This window comes from Thamnophis elegans, chromosome 1 (assembly GCF_009769535.1).
Source record: "Thamnophis elegans isolate rThaEle1 chromosome 1, rThaEle1.pri, whole genome shotgun sequence".
Taxonomy (NCBI): domain Eukaryota; kingdom Metazoa; phylum Chordata; class Lepidosauria; order Squamata; family Colubridae; genus Thamnophis; species Thamnophis elegans.
Window position 1 is genome coordinate 72,760,708 of NC_045541.1, and position 25,643 is coordinate 72,786,350.

The 25,643-nt window shown below is 42.7% G+C and overlaps 1 protein-coding gene across 1 annotated transcript in view; it reads right to left on the reverse strand.

The window, feature by feature from the left end:
* Window positions 1–7,149: 7,149 nt before the first annotated feature.
* The window catches only part of LOC116519790 (NACHT, LRR and PYD domains-containing protein 12-like), a 59,421-nt gene continuing 40,927 nt past the window's right edge, over window positions 7,150–25,643 (reverse strand). Inside the window, 6 exon segments of the mRNA XM_032233831.1 lie at window positions 7,150–7,790; window positions 13,606–13,776; window positions 13,965–14,138; window positions 14,321–14,506; window positions 14,685–14,855; window positions 15,211–15,375. Of these exon segments, the coding sequence (XP_032089722.1) occupies window positions 7,718–7,790; window positions 13,606–13,776; window positions 13,965–14,138; window positions 14,321–14,506; window positions 14,685–14,855; window positions 15,211–15,375 (940 nt within the window). The 3' untranslated portion in view covers window positions 7,150–7,717.

Genomic DNA, 25,643 nt, shown 5'->3' on the forward strand with positions numbered 1-25,643 from the left:
GCAAACCAAAGATGCCTTTAAAAAACAAGTTTACATCATATTCTTATGCATGCCAGTGCTGTGTGTGAGGTAATTTAAGGTGGTTCTGACAAGTGTCGTCGGCATCTTCATATCCGGTCACATGGGTGGCAAGCCACTCCCATCCGGTCACATGGGCGGCAAGCCACTCCCACAAAGGAGGCCATACCCACAGAGTAGGTTCGAACAATTTTTGAAACCCACCACTGCTGCCGCTTGTTAAATGATGTACTGTTTACACTTACCACTTTGCAGTGAATAGTTACAGGAATACTCCTAAGTTGAATGTAAGGACTTTGTTTCATTTTCAAAAGTACATGTGTTATTCTAACCTACTTCCTGCCTGTATCTCTTGACTGCTCATTTCCTTAGCGTTGATGGTTGATCCTATAAGGCAGAAGAAATCCGCCACTTCGATCCTTGACTTAATAGAGCCCACCCATTAAATCGTAACCCAAGACAGTCATAAAGTGGGTCACCATGTGACCAGACCCCATTTTAAAAGTGTTTTTGCAGCAGCTGTTAAGCAAATGTTGTGCTCATTATCGCTATGTGACATTTTTGCTGAAAAGCAGAAGTAAACATCAGTTTTCAACAAAAATGTCAGAAATCATGGTCATGTTATCATGTAATACCACAAATGGCATAAATGAGGGCTGGATGGCAAGTGCCCAAAATGCAGTCCTGTGATTGGGAAGGCATCTGTCAGAACTTTGGAATTGGTTCATATGTATGTTTTTTGGGGGGAGGAGTCTTTTGGAAGTTCTAACAGTCATTAAACAAATGATCATAATTTGAGGACTACTTGTATCTTCACTGTCAATCCTGCAGATATTTGCTTCATCTGTTATTAGTTTGATTTTCTACATATTTAATCTTAGTCCAATTTTTTTGGGAGGGGGCTCTTTAACATTTATTCCTTGAATTTGCAGATATTTTGCATTTTCAGCAATCAGAGGAAAAGTCCAATACGGATTCTTCCAAATAGTCCTGGGTCCAGACAATAGTTCCTAAAAGAGTGACCTGTAAACTTTCCTCTTGAATCTATTAATATCCATCTTTTCCCATATTCCCATTATATATAATCACGATACAGCCACCAAAACAGGTATCTACAGCAGGGGTGTCAAACTCAAGGCCCACGGGCCAAATCCGGCCTGCAATGTGGTCGGATCTGGCCTGGGCAGCCCCCCTGGAAATGGTAAGAACTGGCTTATGTTGCTTCAGCCCATGTTACTTTGGCCCAGCCAATCCCATCCTGGCAGGTATGCATGTGCACAGGAGGAGACAGGAGACAAAATAAGGCAGGTGGAACCAGCAGCACCGGCAGCAGCCAGAGTCAAGGGGGAGGTATGTGATGCAGAGACACCGGATGTGCCTGTTCCATCCCATGTGTCTGGGACAAGGCCGGTGACTGTTCGGTGCATCCAGCAGACCGGAACTCATGTCTCTCCTCTGTGCCTGTGCCTCTGGCGACTGCTGTGGCCGTGGGCCAAGACAAGATGAAGAGGGTGCGGCGTGGCTGCCGCAAGACACCATTTGCCTGCCTACTTCATCCTGTCTATTTTGGCTTGTGGTTGAAGAGCTGGTCACCGCTGGTCATCTCCTCAGCTCCCTGATGGGTCTTGCTGTTGTTCCACACATGGAGCGCATTCCCCTCACATACTTGATGCACCTTGGCCCTGTCATGGGCCTCTGCCACCACCGAGGTCACCAGCAGCTCACACAGGTCCATTAGGCTCCTGCCTTCGCTGCCTGGAGCACCAGGCCCATCCAGCATGAAGGAGCTTTTCTTCAGAACAATCTTCTAAGACAGGGGTCCTCAAACTTTTTAAACAGGGGGCAAATTCAGATTGTTGGAGGAGCTGGACCAGCTGGGTGGACATGGTGAGGTGATCATGTGACTGGGTGGGCATAGCCAATTTAGCAGTCCACTAAATAATATAAACCAATTTAGCTGTAATTTGTTTTGCTTTTATGGGTGTTTTATTTGCTTTTCTTTGCATGTTGCTCTTTTGGTTGATTTTTCTTTTTACTGGGTCATTTTTTAAGTTGTTTAGGAGTCTAGTGGTCCATTTCAGGAAACTCACTTTTGCAGCAATTCTTCTCAGCTCTAAGGAGCTTACAATCAACAAGCCTCTCTCTCTCTCTCTCTCCCCCTCTCTCTCTCGTCTCACAAACTCTCTCTTTTCCTCCCACCCTTCCTCTGTTTATCTCTCTGTCTGTCTCACTCTCTTTGTCCCCTGGGGGGGGGGGCAAAACCCCTGAACTGGTGCTGGGTGGTGGGAATCTGACGTCTGGAGGCCGATGAGCAGTGTGCCAGACCAGCTGGCTGGTGGGACAATCCTGTTGTCTCCCCAAAAGTAACACATCTCTTTCACTTGAAACTTTGAACGACTAGTTGGGCTGGCGAGTGGGCAAGCAGGCGGCCCTTCTCCTTCAATCCAGTTCTCCTGCAACACACTGCCGGCCTCAAGAAGCCTCCATGCACCCCATTTTTGCCACCCCTACTCCAATAGCACTCTGCTGGCCATAAAAAGGGCACTCAGAGGCCTCCCGGGGGCCTCTGCACACCCTGTTTTTGGCGTCCCCCACCCCAGTAGCATTCTGCCACCCAAAAATGTTGGCCTTACCTTCCAGTTCCAGCCAGTGGAGCTCACAAAGGTAAGTCTTGTGTTTGGCCGAAGGGCGGGGGCCAGCGGGTGGGTGGGATGATGTGGGCGGGGTAGCCTCATGTTCCTACGCGGGCTGGATTAATGGCTTCGGCAGCCTGTATTCAGTCCACAGGCCATAGTTTGAGGACCTCTGTTCTGAGACAGCCATATAACAGCAGCCTCTGAGACTTTGGGAACCTCCAGCCCAGTCCCTCCTTTTCCACATCTTCTGCTCCTCTCAGAAAAGGTAGTGCAGTGCAGGATCTCCTTCATAGGCATTTATTGGGGGAGGGGAGCCTTATACACAGCTAGTGATGGCCAAGAGCCAATCTGCGGTTTGTTGACCAAGGCCAATTACAAAGAGACCAAGAAATTTGTCACTTTATTTTCAATCTGTTAGCAAAGAAAGCAGCTGTGAGAAACCCTGAGCAGGAATGGCATTGTGTGTTTATACCTCAGCATACAGGAAGTTAAAAACAACAATATAATGATTGGTTACAAACTTCTTATAATCATTAAAATAGCATGTGTATAACTACAGGTAATACTCAGCTTATGACTATAATTGAGCCCAACGTTTATGTTGCTAAGCGAGACACTTGTTAAGTGAGTTGTGCCCCATGTTACAACTTTTCTTGTGAATTACTGCAGATATTAAGTTAGTAACACAGCTGTAAAGTGAATCTGGCTTCCCCATTGATTTTGCTTGTCAGACAACTCAGTGTACAACTCAGTGTCTTGTGTGGGGTATGATATGGTCTGGCAGGGCGCAGACTTTGGGCAAATATCTGTGTTGTTTAAACAACCAGCCACTCTGTTGATAGTCAACCCTCCACCCCAAGCCCTGTTCCTTGCTGCACTGCCAAAGGAGAGCATGGACACAATGGGCTACAAAGGAGGAGCAGAACTGGGTACCAAGCTGATGTCTCTGGAAGTGTAAAAGGATGTCATACTTTCTCCAAGATGTGGCCTTTCACAGCATGTTCTTTGTCTGTAGGTTGTGGAATGGTCTACCCAGGTCTTTCCTTGTACAAATAAAAGCTGTCAATTTTTCAAGCCTCTTCTTGAGTCTCATTTTTGGCACTCAAGAACATTTTGGGACCTTACAAAAGAATAGTGATTTGTTATTGTTGTTTAAAGTTAAAGGTGTTAAAAGAGGTATGTGAAAGGATAGGCTACTTACAAAGTTAATGACCCTTTAAGCTATCTCCCTAGCCAGCACAGCAACTATTGGCTATAAAAACAGAGCAGAAAGGCAGCAGGGTGCACTAGTGTTGGTGGTTGAAGAGAGGAAAGGAGATGTGTGCAGCGTTCCCTCTAAGGTGCGCGCGTGAGCGGCCGCGCAGGTAACAAAAAAACAAGTTTCAAAATGCAGCGCAGTGTTTTTTAATGCCTTTAAATGTGACTGAAAATATCCCCCTTCCCTCCCTTCTGAACTCTGATTTCTGATTGGTGAAATCAAGGAAGACTCTGCCCGGAGATTGATGACGCTGAAGAAGGGAGAATTCCCATTGGTCCTCTGGGGCTTCGTCAGTTCCTGGGAAAACGGGATTCGCTGGTTGTAGCCTGCGTTTCTCTGCACATCTGGGGTTTCTCAGGCATTGCCTCGTCTGAAGCCCTGTTCTGGGCTCAGCATTTTTTCTGTGATCCCTTCGCTTTGGGGAGAGAGGGAAGCAGCGTGGAGTTGGACTGCCTGAGCCAAAGGGGTCCACGGGATCTTGAGACTTGATTTTTGAGTAGTACCAATCCTTTCCACTCTTTCCTTTTCCTTTTTGTCCTTCTTCTAACTTCCTTTCTCTTTGCCTTTCCTTCTTTTCCTTTTCTTTCTCCTTTCCTTTCCTTTTTCCTTTCCTTTCTCTTTGCCTTTCCTTCTTTTCTTTTTCCTTTCCTTCTTTTCCATTTCCTTTCCTTTTTTCTTTCCTTTCTCTTTTCCTTTCCTTTCTTCTTTCCCATTTCCTTTCCTTCTTTTCTATTTCCTTTCTCTTTTCCTTTCCTTTCTCCTTTCCTTTTTCCTTTCCTTCTTTCCATTTCCTTTTTTCCTTTCCTTTCTCTTTTCCTTTCCTTTCTTCTTTTCCATTTCCTTTCCTTTTTCCTTTCCTTCTTTTCTATTTCTTTTCTCTTTTCCTTTCTCCTTTCCTTTCCTTTTTCCTTTCCTTCTTTCCCATTTCCTTTCCTTTTTCCTTTCCTTCTTTTCCATTTCCTTTTTTCCTTTCCTTTCTCTTTTCCTTTCCTTTCTTCTTTCCCCACAGTTCCTTTCCTTTTTCCTTTCCTTCTTTTTCTATTTCCTTTCTCTTTTCCCTTTCTTCTCCTTTCCTTTCCTTTTTTCCTTTCCTTCTTTTCCATTTCCTTTTCTTTTTCCTTTCCTTTCTCTTTTCCTTTCCTTTCTTCTTTCCCATTTCCTTTCCTTTTTCCTTTCCTTCTTTTCTATTTCCTTTCTCTTATCCTTTCCTTTCTCCTTTCCTTTCTCCTTTCCTTCTTTCCCATTTCCTTTCCCCTTTCCTTTCCTTCTTTTCTATTTCCTTTCCTTTTCTTGTTTCCCATTTTCTTTCCTTTCCCTCCCCCTCTCCTCCCTCCCTTCCTGGGGGTGTGAGGGAGAGGGAGGGGCCCCTTTTCCTCCTTTCCCCCCTCCCAACATCTGCTCTGATGGCAATTATGGCTAAAAAAAATTCAGGTGCTCAGGCATGAAAATGTGCTGCTCGAACACTATATTTTTCCGCACACACTGAAAAAAAATTAGAGGGAACATTGGATGTGTGTATTTGTCTTTGGAGATAAAGCTGCCTGTAACAGCCTAAAATAAATAGGAAGAGAAACTGTTCCCCAGCAAAAGGTCCCAGTAGGAGTAATTAGAGAAGCAGTAGGTATAGTAGAAGTGGGAAAGAGTGGAGCAGTGAGTACCAGCCTTTGAGTGCTTGTATGTATGCTGTCTAGAGACCTGTGTTCTTGGGTTGTCTCACTTGGGTTTTGAGCCCACTAACTTGAGTATACAAAAAAGAACCTGTTGATTTTAATTTTTACTGTGGTAACTATTAATAACTATAAGCCATAGAAAACAAAAGCTCTTTTGGGATCCTCCCTAGTGAGAAAGTGAGAAGAGGTTCTGAGAATTTTTTTTTAATTAACAGAGCAATTCAGCATTGCATTAAGCCACCTTCATCCTGTATTGATGGTGTCAGGGCTGGGTTTCAACCGGATCGCACCGGTCCCTGCGATCCGGTTGGTCGCCGAACCCGGAAGTAAGTAACTTCCGGGAACGGCGAAGCCCCCCCCCGCGCCCGCGCGCGCCCGCACACCCGCGCCCGCTCCTTACCCGGTTTTTTCAAATTTCGCGCTTTCCACGCATGCGCAGAACGCCTACGCGATCCTCCAGGAGCAGCTGGAGCATCGCGCAGACGCTAGTACGCATGCGCGCGTGCACGAGGACGCCGCGTGCGTGCGTGAGGACGCCGCGTGCGTGCGTGAGGACGCCGCCGGCCTCGTTCCAACCGATCCGGTTGGAACGGGGCGAGAAACCCACCCCTGGATGGTGTCTAGATTCAATGCCAGTTTATGGAGACTCTGCTTAGACCAGTGTTTCTCAACCTTAGCAACTTGAAGATGTCTGGACTTCAACTCCCGAATGCTGGCTGAGGAATTCTGGGAGTTGAAGTCCGGACATCTTCAAGTTGCCAAGGTTGAAAAACACTGGCTTAGACAGTGATGCTCCAACAGTGACCAACCAGGCCTCTGTCTGAACTGTGGGATAGCTACATCCTCATTAGCCAATTCTCTGCTGCTGTGTCCTCCCATTACTAGAGCTTGCTGGGGTGGGCACATGAGGGTGGTCCTTCTATGGGTTGCCTTTGCCTGCCTAATTGATCCATTTTTCCTTTTTTCTTCTAGTGAGGACACTGATTGACCCCATCATCACCATCACCATCACCATTTAACAACCCCATAATCCCTTGCAGGGTGGAGTCTGGGCAACTGAAAGGAGCTAGCGGAGTGTTTACTGGCTGGATGCCATTTCTGTCACCAATGCAGAGCTTTATTCAGCAGATACATACTCATTGTGACCAGAGAGAGAAATATCTGCCTCTATGTAGGATCAAACTCACAGCCTCCTGATTGTGAGGTGAGAGCTCCACCTTTAGGCCATTGTACCACTCCTACACTGATTGATCCAACTGCTGAAAGAAAACAGGAAGAGACCAGATAACAAATGCCTAGAATCCATCATGACTTCCATGTGGGGAAAAAGCAAGGGAAAGGACCAGGTCCTGACCAGTTCTGGAGAACCGGTAGCGGAAATTTTGAGTATTTGGAGAAATGGTAAGTACCACCTCTGACTGGCCCCACCACCATCTATTCTCTGCCTCCTGAGTCCCAGCTGATTGGGAGAAAATGGGAATTTTGCAGTAACCTTCCCCTGGAATGGGGAGGGAATGGAGCTTTTACAGTATCCTTCCCCTGTCATGCCCACCAAGCCACGCCCACCAAGTAATGTCCACAGAACCCGTAGTAAAATGTTTTGCATCCCACCACTGGAAAGGATTTCAGTAGTTTTACTATTCCATCAATGAACTAGTGAGAGAATTGGGAGGATAAAGGAGTGACAAAAAGTAAGTTGGAGGTTAAATGGTCCAGGCCCAAAATCGCCATGCAGGACAGTAACCGTTAACCTGGATGAGGGGCCCCTGGCTGACTAGCTGGCCATAAAAATACTGAAAAGCAGACAACTTTAATCTGCCTAGTCACTAAGGATCAATGGGGACTTGATGGCACTTAATCAAACACTCAAGCAGCCAATGTTTCCTTCTCTTATTCAGACATCAAAGGACAATAATAATCTCCTAATGTAAAAGAATTGTTATAATTTACAATTTTGAGGGCTAACTTTTATTCACCTAGCTTGGCATTTTTCAATTTCAGAAGTCCTCAGTTCAAATTCTAGTTGCTGAAAGAAAGTTCTTTAGACGTTCTTGATATTAAATTCCAAGTCTTCCTAACCATATTCTGAATGGAAATAAAAATAGATCAAGCAAGCAAGCATGAAGAAAGAACATTTACATGGAGGTTCTAGCAATGTGGCTCATGTCCATCCATTCACCATACCGTATAATACTTTTTCCATTCAACCTATAATGAAAAACAAAAACTTATTTTAATCTATTACAAGATAAGTGCTCAGTAATGTCTCTTTATCAGAGCTGCGCAGGGACCCACCTGACTATCTCTGAGGGTAGACCCAGACCTCCAATTATCTGATCCACCCCACATAATTCCAGGGTCGATTTAATTTCACTATTTCCAGGTACATCTTGTCTGATTCAAAAAACTTTAGTTTCATTGTCTTTGGGAGGATTTGCTATCCCTATAAAACCTATCCATTTTAGGAGGGAATTATTATGATTTGTCACCCATCAGCCAGATGTTCAGAATGGATTTGGCATTTTTTGTCTACCTACCATATTTCCTCAAAAATAGGTCATACCCCCAAAATAAGCCCTGATTTTTAAGCGTGCACCTAATATAAGCCCTACCCAAAAAATAAGCCATAATGAAGGGTGGGTGGAAGTGGCTGGCATATGAGGCAGCGAATGTGCATGGGCTGACCGTGTCCAGAAGCAGCAGCAACCCATACAACACAAGCGAGTCGATACCTGTCCAAGGAGCAGGCAAAGGCGGGGGGGAAGCACACAATGTGCCACGTGGGCCATGGGAAAGCCAAGTCGGTGACCAGAGTGGCAGCTGACCTTGGGAGACTGCCTGGCAGCATCAGCAATAGACAGAGGCAGAGGTGCAGGGGGGGAAGGCAGGTGATCCGGATGCACTGTGTCGGTTGCGGGAAAGCGTGGGTCGTCATGGGAGGCTTGTCCTTGCATTTCTTGGCTTGCCTGCAGCCTGTGCAGTGCATCACGATTGTTTGCCTTAAGACATTTATTCAGGTTCTGTCTTAGGCCTAGTACTCTTCAATATCTTCATAAACGACTTAGTTGAGGGAATAAAAGGGGAACTTACCATATTTGCAGATGATACTAAGTTGGCAGGAATAGCCAATACCCTAGATCAGGGATGTCAAACTGGCGGCCTGTGATCAGATGCATCATGTGCAGGCCACACCTACCCCAGCTTCGTAAAAGGGGAAACATCGTAAAACATCATGTGACAGCAACATGATGCAGTGAGTTTGACACCTGTGCCATAGATGATAGGCTCAAGATCCAGATGGATCTTGACAAACTTGGACACTGGGCCCTTATCTAACAAAATGAAATTCAATATAGAGAAAACTAAAATTTTACACTTAGGCAAGAAAAACCAAAAGTACACATATAGACTGGGTGAAATCAGGCTTAAAAGCAGTAATTGTGAGATAGATCTTGGAGTCTTAGTGAACAACCAATTAAATATGAGCAACAGTGGTGGGTTTCCAATTTTTTTCCTACCTGTTTGCTCATGCAACCCTTCTCTGCATGCACAGAAGCATTGGGTGGGTGGGCGAAGCCTCTCACCACCACTGCTACTGGTTAGCCTGATCCAGGCTGAAGTGGGAGCAACTCACCTCTGATGAACAAGCAGTTTGGGACGACAGCCAAAAAAGCTAATGCAATTCTAAATTGCATTAACAGAGGGGTTCAATCAAGATCAAGTGAGGTATAGAATACTGCATTCAGTTTTGGTCACCACACTATAAAGGAGATGTTGAGACTCTAGAAAGAGTACAGAGAAGAGCAACCAAGACGAAAAGGGGTCTGGAGGCTAAAACATATGAAGAACAATTACAGGAACTTATCATGGCTAGTCTACTGAGGAGAAGGACCAGGGGAGACATGATAGCAGTGTTCCAATATTTGAGGAGCTGCCACAGAGAGGAGATGTCAAGTTATTTTCCAAAGCACTTGAAGGCCAGACAAGGAATAATGGATGGAAACCGATCAAGGAAAGATTCAACTTAGAAATAAGGAGACATTTTCCGACAGTGAGAATAATAAACCAATGGTATAGCTTGCCTTCAGAAGTTGTGGGAGCTTTATTACTGGAAGCTTTCAGGAAGAGACTGGACTGCCATCTCTAAGAAATGGTGTAAGGCTGGGATGGCGAACCTATGGCATATGTGCCACAGATAGCACGCAGAGCCATTTGTCAGGGCATGTGAGGCGTTTGTCAGGGCATGCGAGGCTGATTTCAGCCTTTTTTGAAGACATTTTTTGCCCTCCCCATGCCCCAGAGGCTTTATAGGAGCCTGGGAGGGCAAAAACAGCCTCCCCTGTCTCCCGGAGGCCCTCTGGAGGCTTCAGGAGCTTCCCTGAAGCCTCCGGAATGCAAAAAACCAGCCCTATGGGCAAACTGGAATTTTAGGAACGGACTTCCAGTTTGCTTGTAGGCCAGTTTAAGCCCTCTGGAGCCTTCAGGGGCCTTCTGGAGGCTTCTCTGAAGGCTCCAGAGTATGAAAAACAACACTATGAGCACACTGGCTTCTGGTTTCCTCATAGGGTTGTTTTTCATCATCCGGAGCCTTCAGGGAAGCCTCTGGAAGGCTTCTGAAGGCTCTGGAAGGCTCCGGAGGACTTAAACCGGCTCTACGAGCAAACTGGGAGTCCATTCCTGAAGTTCCTGTTTGCCTGTAGGGGCAGGTTTTTGTGCTCTGGAGGCTTAAGAGAAGATCCTGAAGCTTCCGGAGGGCCTCTGGGGGGCGGGGGGACACTCTTTTCATCCTCCCCAGGTTCCTATAAACCTAAGGTGACCAGATTTTCAGATTGGTAAAGAGGGACACCTTTGACCGGGGGGAGGGGGGGTTGATTAAAATTTTTATACAGAGCAACAAAAATTTTCATACAACGCAAAAATAGTATTGTAATGTTTTTTTTATTTCAACATAACTACAATTTACAAATATAAATTGTAACTGTTGCCAAACATCCGAATTTTGATCACATGACCATGAGGATGCTGCAACGGTCGCTAAGTGTGAAAATGGTCGCTAAGTGTGAAAAATGGTCATCAGTCACTTTTTTCAATGCCATTGTAACTTTGGTCACTATATCACCTTTCTTGCCACAGTTCTTAAGTGAATAAGTGCAGCTGATAAATTAGTAACATAAGTGAATCTGGTTTCCCCATTTGACTTTGTCAAAAGGTGATTATATGACCTCAGGACACTGAAACCATCATAAATACGAATCTGTTGCCAAACATCAAAATTTTGATCGCGTGACCATGAGGATGCTGCAACGGTCGCTAAGTGTGAAAATGGTCGCTAAGTGTGAAAAATGGTCATCAGTCACTTTTTTCAATGCCATTGTAACTTTGGTCACTATACCACCTTTCTTGCCACAGTTCTTAAGTGAATCTTAAGTGAAGATGTTATATCTTAAGTGAATCTTAAGTCTTAAGTGAAGATGTTATACAGTAGAACCTCTGGTCACGAACGCTTCTGACCAAAATATTCACATTCTCCCCGCTGCTGATTTCCCCTTCTGCACCATTTTTTTTGTAAGCACCAAATTTCCAAAATTAGGTTTGATTCATGACCAAATCAGTTTGCGACCAAAGTTATGGAACGAATTATGGTTGTGACCAGAGGTTCTACTGTATTCATGCCTTTACATACTCTATATCACCTCAAAATGTTGCACAGCCTTCATAAGTTTCTAATACGGATAAAATTAAATACAACATCAAAACCATAAAAAAGTAAAATTAACCTGGCTGGAAAATCCTATGCCTGTCTTGCTATTATTACTGACACACTTGCTGCAATATTTGATGACTAAAAGGAAAAAAAAATTGTTAAAGTGTGTATTATGTTCACTCCCATGTCTTGTCTGCTGCGTGGATTTTGAATTCATTAAAATAGCTTATTTTACATCAAATCCCTCTCATATTATTCTCCTATGTTCAATAAACCCTAAGAGACAGCATACTATACATGAAATTCCTGTAACTGTATATTTAGTAAATTGTGGAGCTGAGTTTATCCAATTAACTCAGTTTTTGGACTTGAGTAATCACATACAATAAAGGAAATAAAACTATTTAGAATGAAGTGTAGTTGGCTATTAAGGGTGATTAAGGGTGTCATGCAGAAACAATTATAGTTTTGGTCAGGAAAATACCCTAAAAAAAACCTTTTGTTCTTTCAGGGTTTTTTTAAATGATTTTTCCATGGCACATCACATATTGTTTTGAATAAAAAAACAGTAGCTGCACATTTTTAAAAACCTACATTATTTTAAAATGCATTAAAAAATAAAAGAAAAAAACCCAGCACACTTACCAGAAAGTTTCTTTTCCCACCATTTTGAGCAGTCCTCCAACCTCCGTGCCCCTCCCCTCTGGAAAATCCAGGAAGTAACACTGGCGACCCCTCTAGCCATTTCCTGCAGCTCTATGGTACTAGGATCATTTTTTTTCTTATAAAATGAGGTAAACGCGATCGGCGTGGGGGGAGGGGAGAGGTCCGTTTTGTTGCTTTAACGTTTTAATATCTTCAGTGAAAGTACTGAGACAGAGAGAGAGGTTAGACAGGGTGTCTTTTGTCTTGCCCCGGTTAGGATTTCTTAAGCAAATCCATTGGGCTTTCAACATGAAGCCAGAAAAAAAAATCGGGACTTTTTTAAAAGGCGGAGGGACGCGGGAAAAATTGTTAAAAATCGGGACTGTCCCGCTGAAATCGGGTCATCTGGTCACCCTATATAAACCCTCTGAAGCCTGGGGAGGGTGAAAAATTCATGCAAAAAATGGGGGGTTGTATCTGTCATGCGTGCATGCATGCTGGGGGGGGGTGTTGCACATTGCATTATGGGTGTGGGACACCTGCACACAACCCCCCTGACTCCCCCTGCTTTTGGCAAGTGAGCCAAAAAGGTTCACCATCACTGGTGTAAAGTCTTCTCCTTGGGTGGGGGGTTTGAATTAGATGACCTACAAGGTCCTTTCCAACTCTGTTAATATGTTAATCTGAATTGACTATGAGAACAGCATGGAAGGCTAACCTGGGACAAAATATTTGGATATTGTGCTATCCCGCTCTCTCAAACACACACATAACAATTTTTAATGGGTTTATTAATATTCCCGATCAATTACGTTCCCCCCAAATCCAGAGCTGTTCCAATTAAGTCCAGCCAAAAGCTGACGAATGCTAGTCCATAGAGCAATGGCCAATGAGTCCACAAGGCACTTGAAAATTTCCTAAGCAAGATAAACCCACCTGGCAAAATTATAATCTGCAATACAAGCATATTCATGAGGCAAGAAAAGTCCAGAGTTCAGAATGCACAATTTAGCAGCTGTGAGCTGCCGCTTTCCTCTAAGTTCCATCTGGAAAGCACTGCAGCTGAGAGAAAAAGCATTCAATATGGCTGCTGCTTTTCTGTGCTGCAGCGCTTTCTGCTAAATTGCACAAGATGCTCTCCCAGCAGTGCGAAGAGGAGCAGCTGCTGCTCAGGAAGCCACTGCCCTGGAGAGCAGAGATGGAGGGAGAGGGCCCTGAATGGCTGCTCAATCGAGCCTCATCGCATGGCAGAAGCTACGCATGTGCAGAAGCCGTGTGGGCATGCAAGCATGGAAGCCATGTGTGCATGCACGGAAGCCTCGCATACTCACATTTTCAGCAAATGAGTGGTGGAATTATTTGAATCCCACCACTGACTAAAATTCACACTCTGCCCTGTCCAGTGACATTCATATCACACGGCCCAATCAAACACCTGTTTCAGCTGCTACCAAACTTCATTCACTCCCCTTCAAGTTCCAACAGACTGAACTTGATCTCATTTGAAAGAATGTTGTTTTGACTATACTCCCTTCACTACTCTTCTTTTCCCACTGTGGAAGCCCTGTAAAGTCTGACCAAAGATGGATCCGGGCTGACAGATATAATTCAAAATAATAAACACTCAAGAAATGATTGACACATCAACTAAAAAGGAAAAAAATGATTACTTACACTAGTGTCTCAATATTACATTGAGGATGTTTGAGGCCTTTATACAGCACTTCCATTATTTTGTCATCTGGGTTCTTAAGGGACAGGTCTAACTCTCTCAATCTCTTATTTTTCCTGAATAATTCTGCAAGATACTTGCTACAGGATTCAGTCAAGAACTCTCCATCAAGCCTGCAGCAAGGATTGGAAAAATAATAATTATTTTTTGAAAAATAAGCATGGACTGCATTTATATATGAATTGAAAGGGATGTGATTATGTATGGCAACTGAACAGCCTCTCCCTGGATATATTTCAGGAATATTAACTGCCAAAAATACAGATGCAGAGATCAATATGAAAAGATAAAATTAACTTACTGTAGCTTCTTTATTGTACATTTTGGATGTTTGAGACCATCACACAGAACTTCCATTGTTCTGTCATTTGCATCCTCAAGGGACAAGTACAACATTCTCAAGCTGTAGTTTTTGCTGAATACTCCTGCAAGATGCCAGCTGCAGGATTCTGTCAGACACTGAATATCAAGCCTGCTGAGAAAAGCCATAAAAAATTACAATTACCTGTTGAAAAGCAAGTATTTTTTACAGAAACTGAAGTGAATGTGATCATATATGCCAACCAAACTGTTTCTCCCTAGATATATTTCCAGAATATTAACAATCCATAAACAGTTGTACAAATGAAACTGAAAGGAAAAACAAGAATCACTTACTGTAGTGTCTGTATTGTACATTCTGGATGTTTGAGCCCCTTGCACAGCAATTCTATTGTTTTGTCATCTGGGCTATTTAGGGACAAGTATAACACAGTCAATTTTTGGTTTTTCCGGAATACTTCTGCAAGATGTCTGCTGCAAGATTCAGTCAAGGTCTTTCCATCTATCCTGCACATAAATAGACTGAATAATTAAAGTTATTTGTTGAAAATCAAGCATAGAATGTGTTTTGTAGGAACAGAAGAAAATATGATTATTATGCACAGCAACCTAACAGCCCCTCTCCGGATATATTTCCAAAATATTAACCATCAAAACATGGTTCTGGAGATCAAATTGAAAGGGGAAAAAAATCACCTACTGTATTGTTTCTATTTTACATTCTGGATGACTGAGCCCATCACACAGTAGTTCCATTATTTTGTCATTTGTATTATTAAGGAACAAATGTAACATTCTCAATCTCTGGTTTTTCTTGAATACTTCCGCAAGATGCCTGCTGCTAGGTATGGTGATGATCCCTCCAGTAAGCCTGGGCAAAAAAAGGAGGGAAATAACAATTATCTGTTGAAAAACAAGCATGGAATTTATTCTTATAGGAATTAAAGGGAATGAATGGCAAATGAATTGCCTCTCCATTTTTGCTTCTTGGATAAGAAGCGAAATGATTTTAAGGGAAAAAAACAATGTCCAGTTGCCTTTTGAGGGGAAAACCCGCACTCTTGGGACAACCATAACCTGGATGATTGAGAATATCCATGGACAAAACCACTAAAGTAAATGTGATTATGTGGGGCAAATCCTCTCTCTAAATACATTTCCAGAATATTAATTGCCAAAGGATGATTCCGCAGAGGAAACTGAAAGGGAAAATAACTGTCACTTACTTTAGGGTCTCTATTGTACATTCTGGTTGTTTGAGCCCATCGCACAGCACTTCCATTATTTTGTCATCTGGGTTGTTGAGGGACAGCATTAGCTCTCTTAATCTCTGATTTTCCCCCAGTACTTCAGCAAGATGCCTGCTGCAGGATTCAGGCAAGACCTCAAGCCTGCAGAAAGGATCAGAAAAATAATTATTTCCTGAAAAATAAGCATGGACTGTATTTATATATGAATTGAAGGGGGTACAATTATGTATGGCAACTGAACAGCCTCTCCCTGGATATATTTCAAGAATATTAACAGTCAAAAATACACTTGTAGAAATCAATCTGAAAGGATAAAATTAACTTACTTTAGCATCTTCACTGTACATTCTGGATGTTTGAGACTGTTAGATAGGGTGAATGGATGAGACAGGACTCAGACTTCAGTGACAACAAGTTCTTTATTCAGCAAACTATGTACAGATTCAACTTGCCTTTTTATAGGGATTTGTCAGACAGCTCAGCCAATCAGCTTCGAGTATTTTCCTGCCTGAATGGATGTCCTTGGTGAAGCCTATTGCTCCAGTCTCAATATATAACATCCCTCCCCTCTTAGTTGGGTTTACCCAATTTGTCACGTAGTCTCGCAAGTAGGCAGGGCACTTGTGAACTCTTTCAGACCTGCGCAGCTCAGTTGGAGCGGAGGGACCTATTGCTTCTCCTGGCTCAACCAATGGAAACACCTGGAAGCTTCCCTGAGGTGCGGCTTGCCTTCTTAGAGCCGGTTTGCCTGGAGATTGCCCTTGGACTCCTGCTTCCCAAGCTAAGTTCCCTGGATCATTCAGGCTTGAGAAGTCTGTCGAAGGAGTGTGTGTTTGTTCCTTTTGGGTAGGGCCTTGGTTAAGTCATGTCAAAGTTATTTTTGGTTGCCTAAGAGTGGAGTGTGAGCCTTTGAGTTAGTAAATGTGTCTTCTCTAGCTTCTAGAGCCCTCGAGCTCTAGTCGATAAGACCAGTTATTTCAATGATTGTGGCAGAAACCCAGAGAGCACCCCAGCATAGCTTGGGCATATACTTGATCCCCTATGCTAAATGATTGGAGTTGACTGGTGGAATCAATTGGGTCTCGACAGAATAGTTTGGGTGTAGCCGGTCCAAGAGAGACCTTAGTCAGAGGCCTATCAACAGCTCAGAGGGGCTTCTTCCTGTAGTGGCACTTGGCATAATGTACTGTACAAGGAGAAATTTATCAATGCGGGCTTGCCAATCACCTGGGCCCATTCTAGAAAGGGCTTCTTTAATGGATCACACCATTCTTTCTGCTTGACCATTGCTGGCCAGGTGGAAAGGGGCGACCAGGGCATGTCTGATCCCTGCTTTGCTAAGGAGGTTTCAAATTGGATGGCTGTAAATTGGGGCCCGTTATCCAAAACCAGAACATCGGGTAGGCTGTGTGTGGAGAAAAGTCTCTGTAGCACCTGGATGGTCATCTCTGCCATGGTGGTGATCATGAGGATTACTTCTAACCATTTTGAATAGGCATCCACAAATATGAGGAAAGTTTGGCCATGCGGGGGCCTTGCAAAATCAATGTGCACCCTGGACCAGGCTGTTCATTCTGTTTTAACATATATAGTTTGAATTCAGCCCCAACCAGCCGCTTGGGCCACCCCCTCCACCCCCAGTTCAGAACCTTGGCAATGGTTCTGTCTTTTGCAGAATGTCTTGCAACTTCAACCTGGATGTTACAGGACCAGTGTCCAGGCAGTCAATAAGCAAGACTGGTGTGCCATGAGTGGGATCATCCAAAAGTTCTGGCAAAGGGCATGTGCTGAGGGCATCAGCACGACCCAGTGTTTTCTGGGGGTGATGGGTGAGTCTATAGCTTTAGGCTGCTAAAAAGATAGTCCACCTAGTCATTCATGGCAAGAGGGATACAGGAGAATGGCAGTCCCCAACCAAAAGCCCAAGAAGTGGTTTGTGGTTGGTAATGAGTTTGAATTTCTGACTGTACAAATACTCATGGAACCTCTTGACCCCTGCCACCACAACCAGTGCTTCCCTGTCCAACTGGCTAAAGCTCCATTCTGTGATGGACAGGATCTTGAATAATAGATGATCGGAGCCTTGGTTCCATTGGGAGATGGTGGCTGAGGACATCCCCTATGCCAAAGGGTGATGCGTCACATGTCAAGATCAGAGGGAGAGTCTGGCTGTACTGAATCAGAAGGCTGTCCACTGACAGTAGCTGTTTGACAGTGGCAAATGCTGTGGCTTCAGATTTGCCCCAGGTCCACTTGGCTTTCTTTCCCAAAAGCCGATGCAAAGGTTCCACTACAGTCTCCTTCTGTTGTAATAAAATGCTGTAAAAATTAAGAAGGCCCAGGAACGCCTGCAGCTCGGTCTGGTTGTGAGGTGTGGGGGCATCCTGGATAGCCTTAATTTTAGAATTTGTAGGGCATATCTCGGAGCCATCTACCAAGTACCCCAGGAATTCAACTTTTGGCATTGCGATTTGGCATTTCTCTTTTTTCATGCAGAGGCCTTTTTCCCTAAATCTGCTTAGGGTGATTCTTAACCATTTGAATAGTTGTTCCTTATTTGTGGTGGATACCGGGACATCATTGAAATAGCAGACTTCTACTGGTAGTACCTGCAAAAGTCATTCCATAACACTTTGGAACAGTCCGGGGGCAATGCTGATACCAAATTGCAGTCTGTTGCATTTGAATGCACGACTGTGTGTTATGATGGTTTGAGCCTCTGTGGAAGCGCCATCTACTGGCAATTGCTGGTAGGCCTGCACCAGATCTAATTTGGCGAATATTTTTCCAGGCTATGAAACAAATGCTAGACAATTGGTACTGGGTATGCTCTTTGCTGCAGGACTTTATTCAGGTTGTACTTATAATACCAACAGATGCGGATTGACCAATCAGGTTTAACAGGGGTCACTATTGGGATTTCCCACTGGGCATGGTTGACAGGCTCCAGGATTCCCTGGCCAATTAATTTGCCCAATTCTTCATCAATTTTGATTTGGAGGGCGAAAGGAACCCTCCAGGGCTTCATTCTCATTGGCGCAATATTGGAGTCTAGGCTAAATGAGATAGGAGTCCTCACATACTTGCCCAGGTTTCCGCTGAAGATGTCTTCGAACTCGGGGAGTAATTTTTCACTGCTGTCATCATTGATGGTGTTGATGCCGGTTATCCCCATGCTCAGGGACTCAAACCACTACAAGCTGAGCAGGCTTGGGCTGCTCACCAACATTAGTGTGAGAAGCCTGTCAAATGATTTAAACTGCACCCAGAATGTGCCACAGCCATGGACAGGGATGCAATTTCCCTGGTAATCGCTGAGCCATAGTTGTTGGCATTTTAGCTGCTTCTTCCGGAGGCTCAGGATGGCCTTCTTCAGTGTAGCCCAGGAAACGATGGTCAGGGATGACACGGTGTTGATTTCCATACTGCATGGAGCCCATCGATCTTGATTGTCACCCTCAGCTTCTTGTTTCTTGGTGTGCTGCCTTGCCAAATCTTGGTCTGGAATGCTTCTGTTGATTCTGCTCTTTTTTGCTTCTGCCGGGATTTTTAGATGTTATATCTGGCTGGCTTTGGTTGTCCCAACTGCCTTTTCACTGTTGCACATCTAGTAGGTTTGCGTTGCAGATTCAGGCCAGGTGCCTCTTCCGGTCGCACCTATGGCAGATGGCATCCCTAAACCTGCAGTTTGCCCTTGGATGGTTTCCTCTGCATCCTGCACATGGAGGGAAATGTCCTTCAATCTTGTACACTGATTTTTTCTTTTCCAAATAAAGGCGGCACACTTCGTCCTTGCTGTCAGATGATAGCTCATGTTTGGTAGTCTTGCGATGTACCATTACAGCTCGGCAGATGGTTTTTGGACTGCCATGCTTTTGTAGCATTTATGTCAACTTTGTTGATGACTCAGTTGCTTTTGTCTCATCTAATGCAATTTGTAGTGGGAGGTTAGTCTTCGCTAGCAACATTTGTTGTAAGTCAATGTCTCTCACTCTGCAAATTATTCGGTCAAGCAACAACTCATCCAAGTCTCTGAACTTCCAGTATGCTGCGGCCTTGCAAAGCTCAGCAACATACTGTTTGATGGTCTCTCCTTCTTTCTGGCTGCACATGTTGAAATTTGGAGGACTTGGGTGTGTAGTGAGTCTTTAGGATATTCTCTAGCATGGCCCATGTGACCTTCTGGACCAGAGTTGGCTAGGATAGTGCCTTGGTGGTGTTGTTGAACACTTCAGGCCTACAGTAGCTCAGGAAGAGAACCCTCTTCCTGTTTTCTGATAGGCTGAGAAGGTCATTAACCTCCATGGAGCACTTGAACCTGGTCATGTAGGAGTCCCGGTGCGCCGTGGCTGCATCATAGGGAGCTGGTTGGGCATGTGTAATCATTTCAATGAGCTGAGACAACTTTGTATTTCCTGCTCAAAATGGCCATCTGGTGCCCAATGTTGATCGCTCTGACTGGGTTTGTGCTGGAGCGTTGTCAGCTCTTTTAAACTAGTCGTTTTCCAATAGGCATAGCAACTAAGTCAGCCGATGAGGGCTATTTGGACTCTGAAACAGTATTTGCCATGTGAGCAACAAGGAGACACGAAGAAGCCTGGCTTAACTGAGAACTGAAAATGAAACTGCTTGTGTTTTGCTTGTATTTACTGCTACCTTGGAAAACCTGCTTTTTGGTATTGTATTATATATTATTGTTATTATTCGCAACAACAGAATTGTATCATAGCGGCCAGTTGTTTCGCCGGATTTGGCATTGATTACTAGTCGGGCCCCATTCAGGACGTTGTAATATATTTTTGTAATATGCGTGCAGATCCAAGCAGTGCAGCTTTTTGCATTTGACTGATGGTGATTTTGTCAATTTTTAACTGTTTTAAATGTAATTCCAGTGCTTTTGGAATAGCGCCCAGTGTGCCAATTACCACTGGAATTACCACTGCTGGTTTGTGCCATAATCGTTGAATTTCTATTTTTAAGTCCTGGTATTTCACGATTTTTTCATTTTCCTTCTCGTCGACCCTGCTATCACCTGGTATTGCGATGTCTATGATTGTAACCTTATTTTTCTCAACCAATGTGATGTCTGGTGTATTATGCGCCAGTATTTTGTCCGTTTGTATGCAAAAATCCCACAAGATCTTGACCATCTGATTTTCAGTGACTTTTTCAGGCTGATGTTCCCCCCAGTTTGTTGCTGTTTTAATATTATAATTTTTGCACAAATTCCAATGGATCATTTGTGCTGCTGAACTGTGCCGCAATTTATAATCAGTCTGCGTGATATTTTTACAGCAGCTGAGTATGTGATCAACAGTTTCATCAGCTTCTTTGCAAAGTCTGAATTTGGCATCATCAGAGGATTTTTTGGATGATGATCATTATCATTATCATTATCATTATCATTATCATTATCATTATCATTATCATTATCATTATCATTATCATTATCATTATCATTATCATTATCATTATCATTATCATTATCATTATCATTATCATCATTATCATTATTGTTGTTGTTGTACAATTGTATCACAGCGGCCAGTTGTTTCGCCGGATTTGGCATTGGTTACTAGTCGGGCCCCACCCAGGGGCCTAGGACGTCGTAACGTATTTTCGTAATATGCGTGCAGATCCAAGCAGTGCAGCTTTTTGCATTTGACTGATGGTGATTTTGTCAATTTTTAACTGTTTTAAATGTAATTCCAGTGCTTTTGGAATAGCACCCAGTGTGCCAATTACCACTGGAATTACCACTGCTGGTTTGTGCCATAGTCGTTGAATTTCGATTTTTAAGTCCTGGTATCTTGCGATTTTTTCATGTTCCTTCTCGGCGACCCTACTATCACCTGGTATTGCGATGTCTATGATTGTGACCTTATTTTTCTCAACCAGTGTGATGTCTGGTGTATTATGTGCCAGTATTTTGTCGGTTTGTATACGGAAATCCCACAAGATCTTGACCATCTGATTTTCGGTGACTTTTTCAGGCTGATGTTCCCCCCAGTTTGTTGCTGTTTTAATATTATAATTTTTGCACAAATTCCAATGGATCATTTGTGCTGCTGAACTGTGCCGCAATTTATAATCAGTCTGCGTGATATTTTTACAGCAGCTGAGTATGTGATCAACAGTTTCATCAGCTTCTTTGCAAAGTCTGAATTTGGCATCATCAGAGGATTTTTTGGATGATGATCATTATCATTATCATTATCATTATCATCATCATCATCATCATTATTGTTGTTGTTGTACAATTGTATCACAGCGGCCAGTTGTTTCGCCGGATTTGGCATTGGTTACTAGTCGGGCCCCACCCAGGGGCCTAGGACGTCGTAACGTATTTTCGTAATATGCGTGCAGATCCAAGCAGTGCAGCTTTTTGCATTTGACTGATGGTGATTTTGTCAATTTTTAACTGTTTTAAATGTAATTCCAGTGCTTTTGGAATAGCACCCAGTGTGCCAATTACCACTGGAATTACCACTGCTGGTTTGTGCCATAGTCGTTGAATTTCGATTTTTAAGTCCTGGTATCTTGCGATTTTTTCATGTTCCTTCTCGGCGACCCTACTATCACCTGGTATTGCGATGTCTATGATTGTGACCTTATTTTTCTCAACCAGTGTGATGTCTGGTGTATTATGTGCCAGTATTTTGTCGGTTTGTATACGGAAATCCCACAAGATCTTGACCATCTGATTTTCGGTGACTTTTTCAGGCTGATGTTCCCACCAGTTTGTTGCTGTTTTAATATTATAATTTTTGCACAAATTCCAATGGATCATTTGTGCTACTGAATTGTGCCGCAATTTATAATCAGTCTGCGCGATTTTTTTACAGCAGCTGAGTATGTGATCAACAGTTTCGTCAGCTTCTTTGCAAAGTCTGCATTTGGCATCATCAGAGGATTTTTCGATTTTGGCCTTAATGGCATTTGTGCGGATAGCTTGTTCTTGCGCAGCCAGGATTAGTGACTCTGTTTCTTTCTTTAATGTACCTGTTTTTAACCATAACCAAGTTTGTTCACTGTCCACTTTATCTTTTATTTTTTCCAGAAATTGACCATGCAGTGCTTTGTTCTGCCAACTCTCCATTCTTGATTTTATCACATCTTTTCTGTATTCTTGTTTTGTCTGTTGGGCCTTCAGTAGATTTTTGTTCTTTACTTCGATTAATAGATGTTCTTGACTTTCTTTTAAATAATCAGCCAGTGCATGTTTTTCTTCTTCAACTGTTTGCTTCACTTGTAATAATCCTCTGCCACCTGATTTTCGGGGCAGATATAGTCTATCAGTATCACCACGTGGATGTAAACTGTAGTGCATTGTCATTAGTTTCCTGGTTTTTTGGTCCAAAAGGTCCAAATCAGCTTGTGTCCAGTTAACTATGCCAGCTGTGTATCTTATAACTGGTATTGCCCAGGTATTTATGGCCTTGATTGTATTTCCACCATTCAATTTAGATTTCAAAATTTTCCTAACTCTGTTGGTGTACTCTCGCCTGACAATAATTTTTACTTCTCCATGCTTGATGTTATCCAACTGCAGAATGCCTAAGTATTTGTAGGCTTCATTTTCTTTGCATTTAATTAGTTGGCCATTGGGCATTTCAATTCCCTCAGATGCAGTGATTTTGCCCCTTTTTATGGATACAGTGGCGCATTTTTCCATGCCAAACTGCATTGAAATGTCGGTGCTGAATACTCGGACTGTATTTGTCAATGATTGGATTTCTATTTCTGACTTTCCATAGAGTTTCAAATCATCCATATATAGTAAATGCGAAATTTTTTCAGCTTTTTTGGCTGTTTGCTAGCCTAATTTCATTTTTTTTAAGATTACTGATAGTGGGATCATTGCGATGATGAAGAGAAGAGGTGAAAGTGAATCACCCTGGAAAATTCCTCGCTTGATATTAACCATTCCGTAGCTCTCATTCCCTACTGCCAACTCAGTTCTCCATTGTTTCATTGCCTTTTCAGTAAAGGATGTAATATTTTTGCTAATGCCAGTTGTTTCTAAGCATTTTATGATCCAACTATGTGGCAGTGAGTCAAATGCCTTTTTGTAATCAATCCAGACCATATTCAAGTTTGTTTTTCTGTTCTTACAATTTTCTAATATCATTTTATCAATTAGAAGCTGATCTTTTGTGCCCCTGCTCCTTCTTTTGTTGCCTTTTTGCTCTACTGGCAAGATGTTGTTTGTTTCCAAATAATCCATCATGTTATCTGCAATAATGCCTGTGAGTAATTTGAAGGTTGTTGGCAAGCATGTTATTGGTCTGTAGTTTTCAGGTGTTGTTCCTTTAGTTGCATCTTTCTGAATCAAGTATGTTTTTCCAGTTGTCAACCATTCATCAATTTGGCCCTTTTGTAAAATTTCATTCAGTTGCCTGGCCAATATTGCATGTAAACTGGTCAGATATTTGAGCCAGAAACCATGTAATTGGTCCTTTCCAGGTGATGTCCAATTCTTTACCTTTTTAACTCGATTTTTGATCATCTCAGTTGTTATTTCTAATACTTGCATTTGTTTGTTGCCAATGCTTTTCTCAAAGTCATGTATCCACTTTGCTTCCTTGTTGTAGTCCTTTGCATTTTCCCACAATTCTTTCCAGAATTCAACTGTGGCCTGCTTTTCTGGTTTTTCACTTTTGGTGTCACCATTCACATTAAGACTTTGATAAAAACGCCGTTGGTCTGATCGAAATTGCTGATTTTGTTTATATTGGATGATTCGTGCCTCATATCTTTCAATTTTTCTAGCTGTTGCTGTTATCTGCTGTTTTACAATCTCTACAGCTTCATTGATGTTTCTTGTATCCAATCTATATCTTCTGATTAGCCGATCTATGGTTTTGTTGTTTTTAAGCCGTTGCTCATGCATGTTCTTTAAGTTACTAGCATCTGCCCTTAATTTTTTGATTTTTTGTTCTAGACGGATTTTCCACTTTGGCTTTGATGCTTTTTCTGTTGTGTGACTAGGTACTTTAATTTTAATGCCTAGTTCATTAGTGACTATTACAGCTGCGCTGTACATTAACTGGTTTGTTTCCAAGATGGTTCCCGGTTCAATTGTTGAAAACACTGCATTAACCATTTTCATGATAGGGGCCAAAATTTTCTTCGGCACAGTTTTTAGTGATGGTAAACGTTGCCTTTCCTCATTAAGCAGAAAATGCTCCATGATCTTATCCTTCAATTCTTTTTGTTTTTGAGTTAGTTCATCAGTTGGTTCAGTGATAACTGGTTCTAGTGGTGGTGATGTTATTTCCTCCCTGAGAGCTTCTTCTGGGAGTTCTACTACAGTGTCTTTAGTTGTGTCTTGAATTTCAGTTATTTCCGCTTGTGATATTGTTTTTTGGGTTTTGCAATTTGCCTGAATTTCCTCAAGTTCAACTTCACTAAACACTTTATTCCGTATAATAAATCGCCTTTGATCTGCTAGTCGTTGTTCACTAACATTTGAATCTGGATATTGTTGTTTCCATAATTCATTATCATTATCATTATCATTATCATTATCATTATCATTATCATTATCATTATCATCATCATCATCATCATCATCATCATTATTATTATTATTATTATTATTATTATTATTATTATTATTATTATACAATTGTATCACAGCGGCCAGTTGTTTCGCCGGATTTGGCATTGGTTACTAGTCGGGCCCCACCCAGGGGCCTAGGACGTCATAATGTATTTTCGTAATATGCGTGCAGTTCCAAGCAGTGCGGCTTTTTGCATTTGACTGATGGTGATTTTGTCAATTTTTAACTGTTTTAAATGTAATTCCAGTGCTTTTGGAATAGCACCCAGTGTGCCAATTACCACTGGAATTATCACTGCTGGTTTGTGCCATAGTCGTTGAATTTCGATTTTTAAGTCCTGGTATCTTGCGATTTTTTCATGTTCCTTCTCGGCGACCCTGCTATCACCTGGTATTGCGATGTCTATGATTATGACCTTATTTTTCTCAACCAGTGTGATGTCTGGTGTATTATGCGCCAGTATTTTGTCGGTTTGTATACGGAAATCCCACAAGATCTTGACCATCTGATTTTCGGTGACTTTTTCAGGCTGATGTTTCCACCAGTTTGTTGCTGTTTTAATATTATAATTTTTGCACAAATTCCAATGGATCATTTGTGCTACTGAATTGTGCCACAATTTATAATCAGTCTGCGTGATTTTTTTACAGCAGCTGAGTATGTGATCAACAGTTTCATCAGCTTCTTTGCAAAGTCTGCATTTGGCATCATCAGAGGATTTTTCGATTTTGGCCTTAATGGCATTTGTGCGGATAGCTTGTTCTTGCGCAGCCAGGATTAGTGACTCTGTTTCTTTCTTTAATGTACCTGTTGTTAACCATAACCAAGTTTGTTCACTGTCCA